Source organism: Onychomys torridus, chromosome 4, assembly GCF_903995425.1.
Source record: "Onychomys torridus chromosome 4, mOncTor1.1, whole genome shotgun sequence".
Lineage (NCBI taxonomy): Eukaryota > Metazoa > Chordata > Mammalia > Rodentia > Cricetidae > Onychomys > Onychomys torridus.
Window position 1 is genome coordinate 94,692,633 of NC_050446.1, and position 21,936 is coordinate 94,714,568.

Sequence of the window (21,936 nt, forward strand, 5' to 3'; positions counted from 1 at the left end):
GCCCTCTAAATTCTTGGATTAGTTATGTGTCGCCATGCCAGGCCTATAATGATATCCTATTTAATAAATTAAAGGATAGAATTTATGAAGACTTGGAAATGAGAATCTTTGTTACTGCATTAAATCCTGCCAGTCTTCCCCATTGGCTGAACTAACTTTACCTGTGTTTAAACAGACCTACCAAAGGCAACAAGGAGAGTCCTGCCGCTGACACCTCTCAGGTAATTGAGATCTAGCAAGTTACCCTTGACCTTCTTTTAAGCCCGCCTTTTCCAGTTTACCCTAAGAACAAAGAAGGTTTTAAACATAGGGATAAATGGCCTCACTTCTGTTTTTAAAAGATTATTTTGGCTGAGTTATGAAGAACAGACAATCTAGAACTCGAAGTCTTTTTGTGTGTTTGTGTACGTGGGTGTGGTATGTACATATCTGTGCATACGTGTACATGGGTGTACCTGCATGCATATGTGAAGGCCAGAAGCAGACACCAGGTGTCGTTTTCGATCACTCTCCACATTATATAGCAGTCTCTCACCTGAACTCAGAACTTGCTAATTCAGCTCGTGTAGCAGGCTTTCTTTTGGGCCACCAACCTGCTGCCAAACCAAGACACGGGGGCTCTTATTAGTTATGAATGCTTGGCCTTATCTTAGCTCTTATTTCTGGTTAGCTTTGTAACTTAAATGATCCCGTTTCTCTTCACCTACCTTTTGCCTCAGGCTTTCTGCCGTTCTTTCCTCTGTGTCTCTTACTTTCACTGCTTCTCCCCTCTGCCTGGCTGACATCTGCCTGGCTGACATCTGCCTGGCTGACATCTGCCTGGCTGACATCTGCCTGGCTGACATCTGCCTGGCTGACATCTGCCTGGCTGACATCTGCCTGGCTGACATCTGCCTGGCTGACATCTGCCTGGCTGACATCTGCCTGGCTGACATCTGCCTGGCTGACATCTGCCTGGCGTCCGGCCCAGGCACGTCCCTCTCCTTCTCCTCCTCCTCCTTTTCTCGAGCCTGGATTTCTCCTCCTACTTATGCTCTCTGCCTGCCAACCTTCCCATCTCTCTGACGTCTCAAACCATCACCGACACACACCTGATAGTAAAGGAAACTCAGTGAAATCAAGCATCTGCTCTGGTCTCTCAGAATGCACCTAAGCTGGGCCAGCAAGATGGCCCAGCGGGTGCTGCCACGTTATAGCCGGAGTTCAGCCCTCAGAACCCACCTGGTAGAAGGAGAGAGCTAATTCTTGTGGGCTGTCCTTTGACCTTTACATATGCACTGTGGCTTATGTACCCCTCAGACACGTAAATAAGTAAATAAATAAGTGTGAGGAAAAAATTAGAACTGACTTAAGTTATTAGATTCTCATTGTTTTATCTCATATGTTCACATGAAAATTTTTTCTTTTAACCGGGTGGTGGTAGCGCACACCTCTAATCCCAGAACTTGGGAGGCAGAGGCAGGTGGATCTCCATGAGTCTGAGGCCAGCCTGGTCTACATAGTAAGTACCAGGACAGCCAGGGCTACACAGAGAAACCCTGTCTCGAAAAGCCAGGAAAAAATTTTTTCCTTTTACTTCTTTTATTTGCAAAGCCTGCATTTTTCAAAACACCATCATATTTTAGTTCATATGAAGATGTTTATGACAAGTAATGTATCAGTTCTTCAAAACATTAAACATGGAACTGCAGTATGACCCAGTAGTCCCTCTTCTTGTATGTACCCAGAAGGGAGGGCTTTGCAGCACTGGTCACAGTAACCATAGGAGGAAGAAACATGTGACAAAACCAGAATGGGATCCATGCATACAATGAAATTGTATTTGCCTTAAAAATGAAGTTCTGACGTGTGCTACAAAATGAATAAGACCTGAAGACGGCCTGTGAAGTGAGCCAGCCACAAAAGAATCAATGCCATATGATTCCACTTCATGAGGTGACTGTAGGCGAATTCCTAGAGTGGAAAATAGAATGGTTTTTGCCAGGGATGCAGAGAGGGAGAAACAGAGAGTTATTATTTAGTAGGGAAGTCCAGTTTAGGCCAATGAAAAACTTGTGGAGCTGGATGGTTGAGGATGCTCATTATCATACCACAGAGCAAATGTTCTTGGTGACACTGGTTTGCATACTTGGAAATGGTTGAAAGACAAAGTGTATGTTGCATATTTTAACACAGAAAAAAAAGATTCGTAAGAATGAGTATTGACTTTGTAGAAGACACAAATTTGATTTATTAAATATCCATTATAAACTAATCTTCAAAAGTATGGACTCATTTTTCAGTCTTTTTTTTTTTTTTTTTTTGAGACAGAGTCTCAGGATGTAGTCCTAACTTACTATGTAGACAAGGCTGGCTTTGAATTTACAGAGATCTACCAGCCTCTGCTTCCCAAGTGCTGGGATTTAAGGCATGTGCTAACACACCCTGCATTTTCTGTCTTAAATTTTTTATTAATAATGATAGTAAAAATGTATATGATGCATGTGTGGGAGCAAGTGTGTAGGCCACTCTTATGTGGGTTCCAGGTATGGAATTTATGTTGTCAAGCTTGCATTATTAGGAGGCAAGGGCCTTTACCTGCTGAGCCATCTTGGAGTACCTCACTCTTAATAATCCAAATAAGATATACTATTATGGTAACCACATTTGTTGCAGTTTATAAGCTCATTTTAATCTCCTTTTTATGTGATTAGGAAAATCAAGAGGACCTAGGCCTGTGGGAAGAGAAATTTGGAAAATTTGTGGATGTCAAAGCTAATGGTAAATTGTTAAAGATATAATATTAAACTAGACCATTCCAAAATAGCTAAATATTTATGTCATTTGAGGGCTTGGGGTACAGTTCAGTGATAGAGTACTTGGCTAATGTGGGGTTGCCCTGGGTTCAGTCCCCAATACCATAAACAAACAAACAAACTCCTTGAGCCAGTAACTTCTGTAAGGTGAACAAAAATCCCCGGGTAGGGCTTCCTATTCTTCAGTAATACATTGCAACAGAGAAGTAATTGCACACACCTTATGGAAGAATGAGAGAGCTACGTGGGCCACGTGCAGCTTGTGGTCTCAGGAAAGGGCACATTGCTGGCTCTGTGAGTAAACCAGACAGCTATAATTCCACATTCTACTTTCATGAGACCCAAGTGATGAGAACCCAAGTTATACAGCTCATCTGCTCTAACAGCTTTAGCTAGTAAAGCTCAGTGTTTTTAGACCTCCTCCTCATTGTCTCAGGTGCTACCTGCTTATCTAGGACATTTCTCACCAGCTTAGCAGTATGGTTGGGAGGATGAGCTCACATATCCCAGTCATGAGATGTCATACATTGAGGATCTCGGAAAGCCTTCCTGCTGCTCTTCTGAAAGAGTTCCTGCAGAGAGCCACAGACAAGGTGGCAGGAAGCTTATCAGGCAGAAGAGAAGCACAAACTCATCCAGCCAAGATTAAGTGTGCTCGGTGTCAGGGGAAAAGGAGCTTCAGCATGCGGCTCAGGCAGCATAACGAGTAGGTGAGCAGAGCTTTCCATACATGTACATTATGTAGAACACTCACTTCTATATACACATACATCCGCCAATCTCCGACATCACAGCATCTTGCTATCAAAGTCAGTGCACAGCATTGGTCGGTCGGGGCAAGTTCAGCTCTCTCTACTCCCAGCCTAGTTGTCTTGTTAGCTAAATTAACCGAATCTTCTAGATTGATCTGTTGAGAAGCAAACTCAGCCATGAGTCTGGCCCCTACAGGTCCCTCCTCTGTTGGTTTGGATTTCTCCTTTCATGGGTTTGAACATCTCTATGGTATCCCTCAACATGCAGAATCACACCAACTTAAAAATACTAGGTAAGTGGCAGCAAGAATTCTTAAATAGTCTCTGGCTTGATATGACTTACCGAGTTAAGAAACTTTCCTAGTAGTTTTCAGGGTACTGGACAGTAAAGAGAATTGAAAGGACAGACAAGCGAGGATCTGTATGTTTATTTGCTCTCTGCCCTTGACTGTGAATGTCTGTAATAAGGGACTGTAACCTGGAACTGTAAGCCAAATAAGCCCTTTCTCCCTAGGTTGGTGTGTGTGTGTGTGTGTGTGTGTGTGTGTGTGTGTGTGTGTGTGTGTGTGAGAGAGAGAGAGAGAGAGACAGAGAGACAGAGAGAGAAAGACAGAGAGACAGAGAGAGAGAGAGACAGACAGAGAGAGAGAGAGAGAGAGAGAGAGAGAGAGAGAGAGAGAGAATCTGTCACAGCGACAGAAATGAACTAGCACAGGACATAAAAATTGAAAGAAAGAACCGACGCCACAAAGCTGTCCTCTGACTTCTGCATGTGTGTACACACACTCACATTAATTAAAAAAAAAAAAAAAGCTGTAATAGTGAACCCAAAAATAAAGAAATAAAAATAAGGAGTAATTGTAATTAAAGTGAAGGTTCGTTTTTACTGTGTAGGATCTTTTTTGTGGAACCCTGGGAGAACAGTGAAAAGAAAATACTGATCTAGAAAAGGACTTTCACTCTAAAGAGGACAACATGCCAGAGAATGGCATCTCCAATTCCCTATGACTCCCTGGAGAGACCATTTCAGGCTGACACTACTGACAAATGGATCCCAGGGGCGTCTGCCTAAGAGGAGCCAAAACCAAAGAGAAGCAGAGGCTGTTTAAAGTTGTCAGGTCTGGAGACTGTTTATTTAGTAGGTAGGCATAGTGATTAGTTCCTAGCCCCGAGCTCAGAGCCCCCCAGCTTGGAGCCCCCATCTCAGTCCTGTTCCAGATCTTCAGGTGGGTTAGGATGCACTTCTTTTCCATAGCTGCAGAGAAGTCTTCACACAGTCCATCAGCAGAGGGGGCTTATGTGTCTGCTATTCTGGAAGATTCACAAGGGACCTTTATTATCTCAGGATGTCTAGAGGAGGAGGATCACACACACAGGTTGGGCCAGGAAACCTTTAGGCAAGTGATAAGAGATGAGTCTTTGTAGAGCTATGGTTTTATATAGGGTCTTGTTACATACCCAGGCTGACCTAGAACTTGCTATATAGCCCAGGCTGGCTTCTAACTCACAGTTCTATCTCTACCCTCCAAGTGCTAGGATTATAAGTGTGTGCCTTCACACCTGGCAGGGGTGAATGATCTGTTTACAGGAGACAATGAAGCTGTTCTATTCATTAACAACCCACTTGTGTAATTGGTGATAAGCCTCCTTTGTGTTTCAGGGACGGAGATGCATACCGTCTTTATAACCTAGATGTCTATGGATATCAAATACATGACAAAATGGGCATTTATGGTTCAGTGCCTTATCTCCTGGCCCACAAACAGGGCAGGACTGTAGCCATTTTCTGGCTGAATGCCTCAGAAACACTGGTGGAGATCAACACGGAGCCAGCAGTTGAGGTGAGCTGTGGAATGTGGCTCCATGCCACACTTACCACACTGCAGTCAGAGCCTTTTCTTTACAGCAGCATTTTTCTGGGACCAAGAGCTTTGCAGTGTATTTGGCAGATGTCAGTAGGAGCTACCAAATGTAGACAGATTCACTTAGAACTGGGTGATATCGGTGAAATTTCTCAGATTTCCATTCCATCCTTTCCAGTACACACTGACCCAGCTGGGCCCAGCAGCTGCCAAACAACAGGTCAGGTGTCGGACCGATGTGCGATGGATGTCAGAGAGCGGAATCATTGATGTTTTTCTGCTGACAGGACCTACACCTTCCGACATCTTCAAGCAGTACTCTTCTCTCACAGGTACATGCATAAAGATTGCTACTTCCTTGCTCCATTATGTTTCCGTCTGTCCTGTGTATCACCACTGCAAATTAATATTTGTTCTACACTATGTAGAAACCACAAACGACATCTCTAAGCATTTTAAGTAGCAAGCATTTTTCTTCCCATCCTCATTACATCCAGACCAGCTAAACATGACACTAGACTGCCCAGCCTCTAATCCCTAACACTTGTCATATGCCTGCACCTGCTTGGAGCCTTTAGTCTCTGGGAATAATCTCCTTGTAGCTAAGAACTATTCCATCCTGGACTTTTAAATGTGTTCTTTTCTGTTAAAATATACTACTGGTGCTGGACGGTGGTGGCGCACACCTTTAATCCCAGCACTCAGGAGGCAGAGGCAGGGAGATCTCTGTGAGTTTGAGGCTAGCCTGGGCTACAAAGTAAGTTCTAAGAAAGGTACAAAGCTACACAGGGAAACCCTGTCTCAAACCCCTCCCCATATATGTGTGTGTGTGTGTGTGTGTGTGTGTGTGTGTGTGTGTGTGTGTGTGTATACACACACACACACACACATACATACTACTTGCTTTAGCAATAAAATATTTGTTCTTTAAGAGACTAAAGGTTAGGGCCAGTGAAATGGCTTGGTGGGTAAAGACTCCACCAAGCCTGAAGACCTGATCACAGGGACCCACATGGTAGACATAGAGAACTAACTCCCACAAGTTGTCTACACACACACACACACACACACACACACACACACACATGCTAAATAAATGGAAATGCACATGCTCTACTCCTTGTGGGATAAGCCATCTTTCTCCTAGCTTCACCCCAGGATGGTAATCGAGTCAGCTAAACTGGAAGTTCCTTTCCTCAGAATTCAAAGGCGTTTCTCTCTTATCCCTGTCTTCTTACTCCAAAACCCTCCATTGGATTCCTCTTCACATGATCTACCTGTTCTCACTGAACCGCCTTCCTCATCACTGAAGTTGGGGATTTTACAGTAGGTCCCCTTGACGCATTCCTTTCAGTTTCTGTGCGACACTTTGAGCCTCAGTGTCCTTCCGCCCTGGGAAGCAGTCTCTACCGTTCCTCCCACAGCTCCACACCCTTGTTCTTTCTCCTTTTTTCTTTTGGCCTCTCTTCTGAGAAATGCTCTCCACCTTCTCTCCAGGCCTCCATTTATGTTGTCGTGTTTCTGATGTCGACATTCCGACCTCTGCCCCCTCCCCGTGTGCTCTCTGTGAGTCTTTTATCTTTCTTCATCCTTTGAGATACTGATGATAATGGTCTTTTTTTGTTTGTTTTTTGGGTTTTGGGTTTTTTTCGAGACAGGGTTCTCTGTGTAGCTTTGAGCCTTTCCTGGAACTCACTTGGTAGCCCAGGCTGGCCTCGAACTCACAGAGATCCGCCTGGCTCTGCCTCCCAAGTGCTGGGATTAAAGGCGTGCGCCACCACTGCCTGGCCCGATAATGGTCTTTTAAAAGATTGTATTTTTCCCAGCACTCGGGAGGCAGAGGCAGGCAGATCTCTGTAAGTTCAAGGCCAGAGGGAGTTCCAGGAAAGGCGCCAAAGCTACCCACAGAAACCCTGTCTCAAAAAAAAAAGGTTTAATTTTATTTTAAAATTATGTACATACATGTTGAGATAAAGTACCTGCAGGACCCAAAAGAAGGGATCTGAGCTCCTGGAGTTACAAGTGGTACAAATGGTTATCAGCCACCTGACATGTGGCTCTACATGGAAACCCTTGGTGCCTGGAGGAGTCTGGTACCCTAGCACTTGAGGAGCATGTGGGACCTGTCTCTGAGATTTCTAGAGCAGGGAAGGGCTACTCTCCACTTTTGTGCCTTCCTCACACACTCAGCCTGGTTCGGCAGACACCACCTCCCGCTTACTTCCCACCCTCCAGATTATGCTGAACATACTTCCCTGTTTGCTCTTTTGTTTCAAACCTTCTTTTTTGTAATAATTTTTATGAATCAGTTCTCTCCTTCCACATTTCAGGACCCAGGGATTGAACTCAGGTCAGCAGGCTTGGTAGAAAGAACCTTTACCCACTGAGTCTTCTCACTGCCCTCACCACCACCCCACCCGACCCCACCCCCACCAGAGCTGAGGACCGAACCCAGGGCCTTGCACTTGCTAGGCAAGCACTCCATCACTGAGCTAAATCCCCAACCCCTGCCCTCATTTTTTTTAAAGACAGGATCTCATGTACCTCAAGCTGACTTTGAACTTTCTATGTAGCCAAGGATGACTTCAAACTCATAATTCTTCTTCCTCCACCTCTCCCAAGTACTGGGATTACAGGCATGTATCAACCAGTTTTATAGAGTGCTGGGAATTTTGAACCTGGAGTTTCATGCATACTAGACAAGTACTCTGCCACCTGAGCTGCATCCACAGCCCCCACACTGCCATTTGTTACTGTAAATAAGAAGTATGAGAAGAGTTCTGATCTTGAAGTTCAGGGCTCTTTAGAAACTGATCCTTTCCAGTGTCATCTCTCAGTGTCTCACATTGTAATCCCTGCAGGGTTTATTTTCTCTAAGACCACATGTACTTCTTTGCCTGTGTCTCTAATCTCTGTTCTTATGAGTGCTGCCTAGTCTCCCTGCCTGGCATCCTTCTACTTATTCAAGGCCTCCACCCTCCTCATCTGCCTTGGGAAACCTCTGAAGATCCCACATTACTCTATAAGCAGAATGTACGTGTTCCCACAGCACTAGGCTGATACTGTTAGCATAGCAGTTATACCTCAGGACAGGGTTTATTTATATGCCTGCCCCATCACCCTAATTGCCACTGTCTTCAAGGCAGGGTCTATTTTTTCTTATCCTTGATAGTCTATGCAGTATCAAGCTCAGTGCTTAATCCCCTGTAGAGACTGGGAAGATGTTCACTGATTGAGTAACATTAGTGGCCTCCATTGTCCTCTTCTTTTTCAGGCACACAAGCCATGCCTCCTCTTTTTTCCCTGGGGTACCACCAGTGCCGCTGGAACTATGAAGACGAGCAGGATGTGAAGGCAGTGGATGCAGGTTTTGATGAGCACGACATTCCATACGATGTCATGTGGCTGGACATAGAGCACACCGAGGACAAGAAATACTTCACCTGGGACAAGAAGAGGTTCCCAAACCCCAGAAGGATGCAAGAGCTACTCAGGAGCAAAAAACGCAAGGTGAGGTCAATCTGATGTTTAACACTCCTTCATCCCAGAGTTAGATTTGTCTGGGTGCACCAGCAGAGGAAGACCCTCTGATTAAAATAAAGTCGTTGTGAAAACAGTGCCTTCCAATTAATAGTAAATGTGATAACAGAAGACCGGTGTTCAAAGGTAGAAACGGGTGCTGAAATGCGGTGAGGCCATGCATCCCTGCCACAGCATGTAAACCCCAGAACAGTGAAGGGGCCTGAGTCTTTCAGTCCTGTTGGCTGCAGCCACCCTGCTGGGATGACACCCTTCTCCCCTAAAAATTTGGCCCCATTGTCAGAATTGGTGGTACTACACAGACATCAGAAGCAGAAGAGTTTCTCACATAATGAGGCATCTGGAGAGAGCCGGGCTGTCTCCCAAACTACTTTGAAAATGGCTTGAGAAAGCTGGGAAAGGGGACCAGCTTGGAGTCCCTGGTGGCTAACAGGTGGTGCTGGCATAAGAGTTCCTCCACATGGGCTGGGTTGTTTGAATTCCTGCCACTAACACCAGAGCTGGTTTGGTCAGCTTGACTGCAGGTGGGCAGAAGGGTAGGAGGACATGGTAGGGCTTGAAAGTCTTAACAACAGAGGGTCAAAAATGGAGTCATGGAGACCAAGATGGTGAAGGTACTTGCCCCCCACATCTGACAACCTGAGTTTGACCCTAGGATCCCACATGGTAGAAGGGGAGAAGCAACTCATGCAACTTGTCCTCTGCCCTCCACATGCACACCATGACAAGCATGTGCCTCCCCCTGCTCCACACACAAATAGATAAGTGTAATTAAAGAAAAAAAGTAGCCAGATGATCTATTTTTTTCCCCATATGTTTCACTGACAGACTCTCCCTGTAAATTTGGCCAAGGAAAGAACTGAAATTTAAAGGAGAAGGAGAGAAACCACTGAGAAGTACATAGTTGCTGTTACTATTTTGACGTTTTGGTTTGGTTTTAACGTTAGTTCTGTGGTTTCTGTGGTTTGGAAGGGGCTCGTGAGGGCATGGGTGCACACATATGCCTGTAGAAACCAGAGGACAGCCTTATATAATTTCCTAGATGCTATCCACTTTTCTTTTTTCTTTTGTCAGTGGTCTCTCACTGACTTGGCTGGCCAGGGTACCCCACAGACCTGCCTCCACCTCCCCAGTGCTGGAATTACAAACATGTACCATCATGCCTGACTGTTTCATGTTGGTTCTAGGGCTCAAACTTGGGTCCTCATGCCTGCAAAGCAGGTCCTTTATTTACTGACTAAGTTAAATCCCCAGGCCTGTTCTTGACTTCTTTTTTTGTTTTTTGTTTTTGGTTTTTTTTTTGTTTTTTGTTTTTTGGTTTTTTTTTTTTTCGAGACAGGGTTTCTCTGTATACCTTTGCACCTTTCCTGGATCTCACTCTCAGTAGACCAGGCTGGCCTCGAACTGTTCTTGATTTCTTTAATGGTTTATTTCAGCAGTGTGAAAATGAGCCTCTAAATACCTAGGGAGTTAGGGTCTTGCCTATTTAATCCCTTCTTATAGCACCTGACATCATAGTTAGAAGTGTAATAAATGCCATCCTAAATGTGTATGGGGGCTGAGATGCTCAGTGGGTAAAGGCACTTTGCTACCAAGTCTGCAGAACTGAGTTCAAGCCCCAGAACACCCATGGTGTCAGGAGAGAACCATCTTCTTACAGACCAACAAACAGACACACACAAAATAAATAAATAACTGTAAAGTAATCATAAAAAACGATAAACCATGACAATTAGAAAAGAGGATTTATCTGATTTGATAACATTTGTTGTTGTTGTTGTTGTTGTTGTTGTTTGAGACAGAATTTCTCTGTGTAGCCCTGGCTGTCCTGGAACTCGCTCTGTAGACCAGGCTGAATCTGCCTGGCTCTGTTTCCCGAGTGCTGGGATTAAAGTCCTGCACCACCACTGCCTGGCTGATAACAACTTTTAGTGAAAGGTTATAGGGATTTAGCAATGTCCAAAATTTTCATTGAGTTGTAGTTTCTGAGTAAACCTCGACACTCCCCATCCCAAACTATGGTGAAAACACCTGAGTGAACATAAGCCTCATAAAACTGACGTGGTCTTTAAACCTCTGTCCTGACAGCTTGTGGTCATCAGTGACCCCCACATCAAGGTGGATCCTGACTACTCAGTATACACCAAAGCCAAAGAACAGGGCTTCTTTGTGAAGAACCCACAAGGTGGTGACTTCCAAGGAGTGTGTTGGCCTGGTATGGTAACCCTTATTTCCACTGATTCTGTCCCAATTAATAAAACTTCTGTGGTTACATTCTCATTCCCTGTGGGCATCTCTTTCTCTTCCAGACACTTTTTCATCACCTTTAAGGGAGATACACCATTGCCTTTTTGGTATCTTTAATAACACCTGGTAGAGTGAGCTATGAGTGCATTAATCAGTCAGTGATCAGAGGAATGAGTGAAAAATAAGCAAGCATACTAAGCTCCATGGCATGCTAATTCTCTAAGCAAACAGAGATAAGAAGTAGGGAATGAGGAAAGTGTCGGGGGCAGGGGGTGGGGGGTGGGATACAGAAATGAAGTGTCTGGCAGGCTCTCCCTTGTGGTTGCTCTTGGTCTTTTAGCCCATAGTTTTGACTTTCAGCCTCTCATGAGTGGCCTCAGCTGCTTGTGGAACTCTAGATGCAAAAGTTGTTAGTTGAAAGCCTTGTAAGAAATTCACTGAAGACCAAAAGACTGTGTCATAGATCCAAGTGCTGTGGAGAAGCCAGTACCTTCCTTTTCTCCCGTCAGCCATTTGAACAAGTCCATGTTCTCTTTAAAAATGGGGGTCACCACAGGGCATTGGGCATCCTTATCTGCCTTTCTCAGGCCGTTAGTGTCCATCCTGACACCTGCTCATTGGCATGCCCATGGGCTGGTTTGAAAGGTTTAAATTCTGTCTCTTTAAAGATTGCTTTGTTCTCTTGTTGTGGACCATGCCTGTCTCAATGGTCTTTTGTACTTAACATAGGTGTCCATTGGTAACCTGACTCCTACATCTTCTTCCCTACACATCTAACTGTAAAGACCACTGTTCCTGACAGACTGCCCACTCTTGTGCCTCTGCAGGTCTCTCGTCTTACCTGGATTTCACCAATCCCAAGGTCAGAGAGTGGTATTCCAGCCTTTTTGCTTTTCCTGTTTATCAGGTGGGTATTTATTCTCTTTCTGCTTCCTAGTTCACCTGAAAGATGAAAGGAAAAGGTAGTCGCATAGAACTGCTTTAACTAAGAGCTTTTGATATAGTGCACATATAAAATTCTAGAATAGATATCACAGTATAGACTCTGATGATATTAGGAAGGGTACTATATATATTACTAGATGTATAAAAATTGTGGTTTTACCTATATCATAACAGACTATGATATATCAAAATACAGTACAATGTATTTTATTCTATTTTCTAAACACTGTGTATATTTTAATATAAAATCCTTTTCTACAACTATTATTGAAAATTGATATTAAGTCAGGCATGGGGCACAGTAATCGTAGCACTTGGGAAGATGAGCCGAAGAATTGCCATGAATTCAAAGCCAGCTTGGGCTACAGAGTAAAACTCTGTCTCCAGAAAAAAAAATGGTGATACACACCTTTAACCTCAGTTGGCAGGCAGAGGCAGATGGATTTCTGAGAGTTGAAAGTTAGCCAGGTCTACATTTCCAGGACAACCAGGGCGACATAGATAGACCCTGTCTCACAAAGAAAAGACTTAGGACTAAAGAAATAGCTCAGTTGACAGAGTGCATGGCTAGAAGGCCTGATCCCAACACAGCAAAGACCCATGGTAGTACTTGCTTGTAATTCCAGCATTTAGGAAGTGGAGGATCAGAAATTAATGTCATCTTCAGCTAATTATCAAATTCAAGACCAGCCTAAGCAGCATGAGAGCTGTTGAGAGAGAGAGAGAAGGAAGAGCCCCATCAGCAATAAGGTGGCTATGACAAGTATGAAACTATCTTATAAACCAGTGGTTTTCAAAACCTGTGTCAAAACCCCTTAAGAGGTCGACTGACCCTATCACAGGGGTCATATTATCAGATATCCTGCATGTCAGCTTTTTACATAATTATTCATAACAGTAGCAAAATTATAGTTATAAATGAGGAACTGTATTAAAGAGTTGCAGCATTAGGAAGGTTAAGAACCACTGTTATAAACCATAATATATTATTAAAAGAAAAATATAATAGTCAAAATCTTAAAAGAACCATGGAAAGAACTGAGGTCACATTAGAGACCTGTTTTCAATCAGTTATGGTGATGATGACAGTCTCGGTAATACCTAACACAAATTGGATGCAAGCCACGTGCCAAGTGCTATCTTAGGTATTTGATGTACATTACCCCATTTCTTCTTTATGAAAAATGCTCAAAATTGGAACTATATTAAATCTTAACCCCACATGTAAGAAAATTGAGGTGTGGAGAGTTTTAAAACCCATAAAGGTCACCAATTTACTAAATAATGGACCCAAGATTTGAATTCAGGTCTATTTGTCTCCCAAGCTCAGCTTTTAAACACAAGATACTTGCTTCTGAGCATCATTGGCTAGGAGATTAGAAAAATACTTAAAGCGGTATAGACAACAATCCCTAGGCAAAATATGGGTACAGTCATTCACTTCATTATTGTCTGTGGCTGCTTTTATAATACTGTGCCAGAGTAGAATAATTAAAGAGCTCTTATGATTCATGAAGATGGGAACGTACATTATCTAGATATTTATAAAGAGAAGAGGAGAGGGAGAAGGAGGAGGAGAAGAAAACTTGCTGATCTTTGCCTTAGAAGTACCAAAAGAAGACTGAAAGCAAATATTTGGAAACTCTACACCCTTATTCTTAAAAGTGCATTTGCTTAGAAGCCAGGCATGGTGGTACACACCTTTAATCTCAGCACTCAGAGGCAGAAGCAGGTGGATCTGTGTGCATTCAAGTTTAGCCTGGTATACATATTGAGTTCCAGGATAGTCAGAGCTACATAATAGAGAGTCTCCAAATAAAGGTGCATTTGCTTAAAAATAGTTAAGGAAACATATAGGCCACATTCAAACATTGAAAAGATCATCTATCATGTGGATAAGGTCTCAGATATGTTCTGTGGTGTCCTGGGAAGAAGCTAGGCCTTATTAGGACATGGTGTAAAGAACACAGCATTAAGAAATAGTGGAATGAGATGCCTGAGTTTTCCTGTAATGATATTCAAATGCTGAAAGACCATGAATTTTATAAAAAGAATTTTAATACCATTTTCAGTAGATGGAAAGAACACAAATTATATGTTAACAAACAGATAACTCAACTGTCAAGTCTTTTGGAGTATTAGAGAAAAAAATTCATGTATAGTAATAATTGCTTTTAGTTCAGAGTTGAAGAAGAGATTTCTTCACAGCTTTTTAGATAAGATCAAGCAAAGACATGTAGTAGATAGTGGATGATACAGAGCCTCATGGTTTTTACAATTTTTCTGGCACATACTCCCCAAGGATGTCTTTGAGTGAACTTACAGAGCAGTGTGTATTTCACAGATAATATAGTGCAGCATTCTTATCAAAAAATATTTATTGGTAACTTTCTTTGAGTCAGATACTGTTGTAGGTGCATGGGATTTTCATTGGACAAAATTTACAACCCAATTGGCATAAAAAAAATAAATAAGAAAGAAAAAAGAGAGGGAAAGATCAGGGATACTATCCTGTTAATATCATCCCTGGGGAAGGATTCTCATGAACAGGGTTCTCTTCCCAGGGATCTACAGACATCCTCTTCATATGGAATGACATGAATGAGCCCTCAGTCTTCAGAGGGCCAGAGCTAACCATGCAAAAGAATGCCGTTCATTATGGCAACTGGGAACACAGGGAGCTTCACAACATCTACGGCTTTTACCAGGTAAGTCATCCCAGTCAGAAGCCAGCCAGACTCATGTGCCCTGCTTTTAGACAGGGACTCAGTTCTGTAATCAGGTGTACTGCCAGGTCTGTGTGTGTTTGTTGTCACCTACAGTGAGTCTTAGATGATAGCCAGTTTATTATTGCTCCCTCTACTGCCTTGTCCTTTCACAATAAACCCGATACATCTAAAAATATTATATATGGCATTTAATACTACTAGAAGACTTTTATTGGCAGAGGCAATCTAGAAATATGTTAACGAAGGTAATTAAGGTAAAATTTTGTATATACCCATCTATTGCTAGCTTAGTTGAGGTTGGTGGCACACATGTGCAATCCTAGCATTCATGGTACAGAGGGATTGTGAATTAAAGGTTAGCCTGGCCTACATGATGGGTTCTAGGCCAGCCTAGACTATACAACAAGGGTCTATCACAAAAGCAAAAAGCAAACAAGGGCTAGTGATGGCTCAATGTTTAAGACTTCTTGCTGTTCTCCCAGAGGACCTGAGTTTGTTCCCAGCACCTATAATGGGCAGATTACAACAGCATGTAACTCCAGCTCCAGAAGACCCAGCACTTTCTTCTGGCCTTCAGAGGCACCCACACAGGAGGTATACACTCACATATACATAAATTTTAAAAATAGTTTTGAAGAGGCTGGAGAGATAGTTAAGTGGTTCAATCCCTAACATCCACATGTCAGCTAATAACCATCTGTAATTCCAGTTCCAGAGGATCCAAAGCCCTCTTCTGACCCCCATGAGCAGTATATGCACATAATGCACAGACATACATGCAGGCAAAACACCCACATATAAAAGAAAAAAACTTTAAAAAATGTTTAAAAAAATCAAACAACAAATACATACATACATACATACTTACATACATACATACATATATATATATCTTCTAACATTCACACCAGGAAAGCAAGACTTAACATATAGATTTATATTTTAATAAGTATATGTCTTAGTTTCCCTTGCAGTGATAAGACACCATGGCCAAGGTAACTTATAAATGAAAGCATTTAATTTACCTTATGGATTCAGAAGGTAGAGACCATAGTGGGATACAAAGGAACAGCTGAGAGCTCATATCTTGATCCATAAATACAACTTTAAGAGGGAGGCACACCGGGAATGGCACAAGTTTTGAAACCTCAAAGCCCACCCCTGGTGACACACCTCCTCCAACAAGGTCACAACCTTCTAATCCTTCCCAAACAGTTCCACCAACTGGGGACCAAGTATTCAAATATGTGAGCTATTCTCATTAAAACCACCACAGTATAGTTTTTAAATGTGTAAACTGCCAGGTGGTGGTGGCTCACGCCTTTAATCCCAGCACTCGGGAGGCAGAGGCAGGAGGATCTCTGTGAGTTTGAGGACAGCCTGGTCTACAGAGTGAGATCCAGGAAAGGCACAAAGCTACACAAAGAAACCCTGTCTCGAAAAACCAAAATAAAGAAAAATTTGCTTAACCTTCTGAATAAAGGTGGTGGAATTATCCTCTATTTGCTAATCATATCCAAAGATTGAGAATCACTTACCCTAACTTACATCTGTGAGTCTCTGTTATTCTTTAGAATAAGACTGTATGCCCATAGGTCTCCCACAATTTCTATTTCTTAATGAGAGCTGCTGGCTGGATATAGCCTTTTCCAGATACCACATGTTTATCTCTCAACCAGCTTTTTGCTTTAATTGCCAGCTGCCTTAGGGAATTTCTTATGTAGGCTGAAGTGGACACTTAACGTCTCTGAATTTTTTTTTTTTTAATTTTTTTTGGAAGCTGAGGATCGAACCCAGGGCCTTGCACTTGCTAGGCAAGCGCTTTACCACTGAGCTAAATCCCCAACCCTGAATTTATTTTTTTGAATCAGTGAAAAACCATTTGACTCACAGATTGTTGTGCAGATCATAAGGAAATATACTATAAAATAACCACCAATAGTACCACTTAATAAATGGTAGCTTGGGCTTTTTTGTTTTGTTGTGTTGTGTATGTGTTTGTTTTCTGCAGTGCTGGGGACTGAACCCTGGGCCTCAAGCATTCTGGGTAGCCACCCTTCTACTCATCTGCATCCCTATTCCTCTTTACTATTATTTCATTGACATTGCTAACTGAATAAATGTTTCCATCTTTACTAGGCAAATTAGTATCATTCACTATATCATCAAAAAGACTTGATGGGTTTATTATTTCCCTTTTCATGGTCCCCCAACTGTTAGTTTTCTCATGTTAGTAGTCTATTGAGGATGTTGGCACAGTGCCCTCACCCTGCCTCCTCTTTCCAATCTTTCTCCACTGGCTTACAGCAAATGGCTACTGCAGAAGGATTGATACAGCGATCTAAAGGGAAGGAGAGACCCTTCGTTCTTTCACGTTCTTTCTTTGCTGGATCACAAAAGTATGGTAAGAAATGGCTCACATTATAAGACACAAGAGAGCTACCCACCCTTTTCTTTAGAGCTCCATTTATGATATATGCTGCCTGCTGCCACTGTGTTCCACTCCAACAGCCTTCTAACTTACAATGTAGAACATGATGTGCTCTGGCATGTGTATTTTATACTATGAATAAATGGTTTATAGGTACCTCAATTGGTAGAGTAGACTGCCTGGGTTTAATGCTCAGCATCATATAAACCTAGGCAAGCTGGTGTATGTTTGTAATCCTAGCACTCCGAGGGGGAGGCAGAGGGAAACAGAAGTTCAAGGTCATTGTCCAAGGCCGTCTTGGGCTTCTTAAGACCCTGTCTCCCTCCCACACCCCAAAAGACAGTAAACCAATTTTCATCAAGTTTAGTACTTTTTTCCTACTAAAGAAACGGCCGTTTACTTGTTGGGAGAGTGACTTCAGAGCATTCCCTTTTCTGGTGTGGTCATCTCTGATCCTATCTTTTTGACTTAGAGAAACACATCTCTAACATACTGCTTCAGCCAGCTGTTCCACTTAGCCATGTGGCTTAAAATAGACCTGGCTGTTGCTTGCTGTCAGGGTCATCCATGACTGGATCTGGTTTACCAGCTAATATAGATCTAGTTCAATTTCACCACTCTGCGGCAGGAAGGCTATTTTAAGGCCCCTGTCCTTGCATAAGCAACTGAGAGCTTAGGTCCTAGGGTAAAGAACCTCACCTTTGTTGTATCATAGACATTTTTGGGTCTCTCACCCAACCTCCCCAGACCAGCTCCTGTGTTCTTCAGCCAAAGGACGGAATGGTGTCAACAGAGATGCTCATCATAGCATTAGATCTTGAGGCCAAAAGAAAAGTTTACTTGTGTAACAGTAAAGGAAGGGTTACAAAGGTGTGGGTTAGCAGCAGGACATTTATAGTTTAAATGTTTTTTCATTTATTTTAGGGGATGTGATGCATACCACTTGTGTAGAGGTCAGAGGACAACCTGGGGTGGTTAGTTCTCTCCTTCCTTAAAATGGTAGTTTTAATTTCATGAGAATATGTTTGTGACATTATATAACTTAAAAAAGAAAGCATGCGTGAATGATATTCATTATTCAAGTTGTTAAAAACATAAATGTAGTAATTTAAATCAGTAAATAGATTTCAGTAAAATATAGGAGAATTTAAGCCTGTAATCCCAGCATTTGGGAATGGAAACAGAAGATCAGGAGTTCAAGGTCATCATAAGCTACATAGGAATTTGAAATTAGCCTATGACACATGAGATTCTGTCTCAAAAGTAAATAAGTAAGTAAATAAGGGCCAACAAGATGGCTTACTGGATAAAGGCACTTGCTGCCAAGCCTAATGACCTGAGTTCAATCCCAGGGATCCACATGGTGGGAAGGGAGAACCAACTCCTACAACCCAGGCTACATAGTAAGTTCCTATCTCAGTAAAAAAAACTACAGGAGAAATCTGGGAGTGGGAGGAATTAATTAAAAAGTTTATAGACAGCAGTACAAAAAGATAACAAGAGATATGAATGTTAATTTTTTTCTTTTGGAGTTTTTGACACAGGGTCTCACGATGTAGCTCAGGCTGGCCTTGAACTTGTAGGGTCTTCTTGCCTCTCCCTCCCCAGTGCTGGAATTGCAAGTGTATGCTGCCACGCCCTGTGCTGTCTGAGTTATTTCTGATCTCTTAGATGCTGGTCCGTTTTCTAGTCTACAGTAGTCTGTGATTATTTGCCCCAGTGTGTAGCAAGGAGAACATGACTTTTTTAGTCACATGCTTGACCAATAGCTATAAAGAACTTGTGAATGAACAGTCCTGTTAGCCATGATACATCTGTGTGTGTCCATGAGCTATCTTGATGAAATTGTTGCCACGATTTCAAAATCACTACATAGATACTTCCCTTGCTCAACTGATGTCAAGGAAAAATTACTAGAGTGTTGTTTTAAAAAATCCCTTGAAAATATTTTTCTCAGGCTGGAGAAATGGTTCAGTAGTTAAGGGCACTGCTGTTCTTCCAGGGGACCTGAGTTCAATCCCCAGTACCCACACAGCAGCTCACAGCTATCTGTAACTCCTGTTCTGGGGATCCAGTGCCTTTATACAGACATACATGCAGGCAGAACACGAATGTACGTAAATTTTTGAAAAAATAAATCAATTATTAAAAAATATTTTTCTCTGCCTATAGGACAGTTCAACATTTCTACAGAAGATTAAAACAAAAATATCTACTGAAACAGTTTTGGTAAAAGATAAACCAAAAAAGGCTTCAAGATTAATCTAGATGTCATAAAATAAAGTATTTTATGTGTCTCTTTAGTAATATTATAATCTGTCATCATAAACTCTTACCAACTATAATGTGAACTGGAACCTTGGCTTTAACGGTCTGACATCTTGCCTCAAATCTACTTAACGACTGTATAACTAGGGTAGACTATGGAGCCACTGTTAATCATATTTCCCTAATCTTTAAAGTAGGGCTAATAATAGTGTTTGCCTGGTAGGACTGTTGTGATAATCAATTGGGACAAGAAACCCAGAGTATTTAGTTATGTTTTTTATTTTGTTATTGTTTTTTGTTTTGTTTTGTTTATTTTCTAAACAAGGTTTCTCTTTGTAGCCCTGGCTGTCCTGGATCTTGCTCTGAATTTACAGAGATCTGCCTGCCTCTGCCTCCTAACTGCTGGGATTAAAGGAGTGTGCCTGTGTTTTATGAACCTTAATAACTTTTTCACATTAGAAAATTGATACTTTTTCCAGAAAGATCAGAATTTGTTTAAGGTGGAAATCTGTTTCCTATTTTATTATTTTTGTCTTTTACAAATATGGAATGTAAATGAAATGGAGAGCATTGGATGATTTATGTGTGTTTCCATGCCTTGTTATGGGCAATCTAAGGTGCCGTCTGGACAGGAGACAACACAGCAGAATGGAACTATCTGAAAATATCCATCCCAATGTTACTCACCCTCAGTGTCTCAGGGATCTCTTTCTGTGGAGGTAAGCTGATTCCTGACTTGAGGTTTCCAGTAGGAGGAAATGAGGGTCTTCAGTGGCCGTTAGCTGTTTGGGGCAAGGATGAATGCAGGAAAGAAAATGGGAGGAGAGCAAAGGGGTTGCTTCAAAATCTATTGCACGGCCTGCTGTGGTGGTGGTGCACACCTTTAATCCCAGTCCGCTAGAGGCAGAGGTAAGAGGATCTCTGTGAGTTCAAGGCCAGCCTGGTCTACAGAGCAAACTCCAGGACAGCAGGCACTACATAGAGAGGCCCTATCTCAAGTAAATAAAATAAACGTCTTACACGGATCTTGTCTGAACTGAGGACATGAAGTCAGGCAGGAGATGGGAGTCTGTTTCCTTCCCTTTCCCTCAGCACTACTCCAGAGACACAGTAACAGAGTGTTCCAGAAACATACTCTTCCTCTTGAAAGAATGAGAGCACTGCAGACAACTTAGCAAACCAAAAGCCAGCCTCGGTCTGAGGGTGCAGCCCAGCAGAGGGCTAGCCTGGTGTGCTCAAGGCCTCGGGTTTGAGGGGCAGCAGCACAGCCGAGGGACTAAGAGCCAGCCTTACAGCATCACTTCCTGCTCAGCAGTTGTAAGATTCTGCAACATAATCTAAGTGTGTTCTTCATTAAGGTGTGCTCAGTTGGGACAGCGCTTGCCTAGCATGCAAGAAGCCCTCAGTTTGACCCCAGCCCTACACAAAACCAAGTATGGCCGCACATACCTAAGACCCCAGCACTAGGACGTGGAAACAGAAGGCTCAAAGGTTCAAGGTTGTCCTTAGCGACTAGCAAAACTGAGGTCAGACCGGGCTATAGAAGACCCTGTCCGAAAAAGACGTGACTGGAAATGGCTCTGTTAGTGAAGTGCTTGCCACACAAACATGAGGACCCCAGCACACATACATGTGAAAGAGCCAGGCACAGTGGCACATCCCTGTAACCCCGAGCTGGGGAAGTGGGGCTAGGAGGGTCCCTGTTGCTTGCTTGCTTACCAGCCAGTCTAGCCAAAAATAAAGTGGAGAGTGATTGAGAAAGACACTGAGGTCAGGTTGTGGTTTCTACATGCACATATACCTTCTCACATGTGTACACACACACACACACACACACACACACACACACACACACACACGATGGATTTAGTTCAAATACATATCTGAGGGCTTGCCTTCCCTGCCTGCTGAGAATTCTGTGCAGACAAGTGAACCAACATGAAGGTGCTGAGTATATACTGGCTGCAGTTCTAGCTGCAGGTCTGAATGCTTTTTATTCTCTGGAAGAATAAAAACAAATTAATATCACTTTTTTGATATATGTATCTTTACGACATTGGTGCACATGCAAGAAATGCATGTCCGGCTCAAGGGGCGAGCATGAAATTCTACCTAAATCCCCAAGGCTGATGATTTGCTTTTCAGTGATTGATATTATTTTTTGCTTTTGCTTTCAAAAGAAATAAATTACCAGCTGCCTTTCCTTTATTATACAGACACACACCTAACCAGGAGACATTATGCAATTTCTGGGTAATGGAGGATCCAGAACACACAGGCCAGCTGCTCTTACAGAAAAGCGTATGACCTTTCCACAAAAAGAAAAAATGAAAAACAAAAAAACAAAAAACAAAACCCATAGAGCAT

The 21,936-nt window shown here is 42.5% G+C and overlaps 1 protein-coding gene across 4 annotated transcripts in view; it reads left to right on the plus strand.

The window, feature by feature from the left end:
• The window catches only part of Ganc (glucosidase alpha, neutral C), a 55,382-nt gene that overhangs the window by 16,488 nt on the left and 16,958 nt on the right, over positions 1–21,936 (plus strand). For all 4 annotated transcript variants that reach the window (XM_036183014.1, XM_036183011.1, XM_036183012.1 and 1 more), the window contains 11 exons: positions 176–221; positions 2,694–2,760; positions 3,744–3,840; positions 5,208–5,388; positions 5,588–5,741; positions 8,684–8,919; positions 11,038–11,164; positions 12,024–12,103; positions 14,706–14,849; positions 17,178–17,274; positions 20,187–20,288. In XM_036183014.1, the coding sequence (XP_036038907.1) occupies positions 176–221; positions 2,694–2,760; positions 3,744–3,840; positions 5,208–5,388; positions 5,588–5,741; positions 8,684–8,919; positions 11,038–11,164; positions 12,024–12,103; positions 14,706–14,849; positions 17,178–17,274; positions 20,187–20,288 (1,331 nt within the window). The remainder of the gene's footprint in view (positions 1–175; positions 222–2,693; positions 2,761–3,743; positions 3,841–5,207; positions 5,389–5,587; positions 5,742–8,683; positions 8,920–11,037; positions 11,165–12,023; positions 12,104–14,705; positions 14,850–17,177; positions 17,275–20,186; positions 20,289–21,936) is intronic.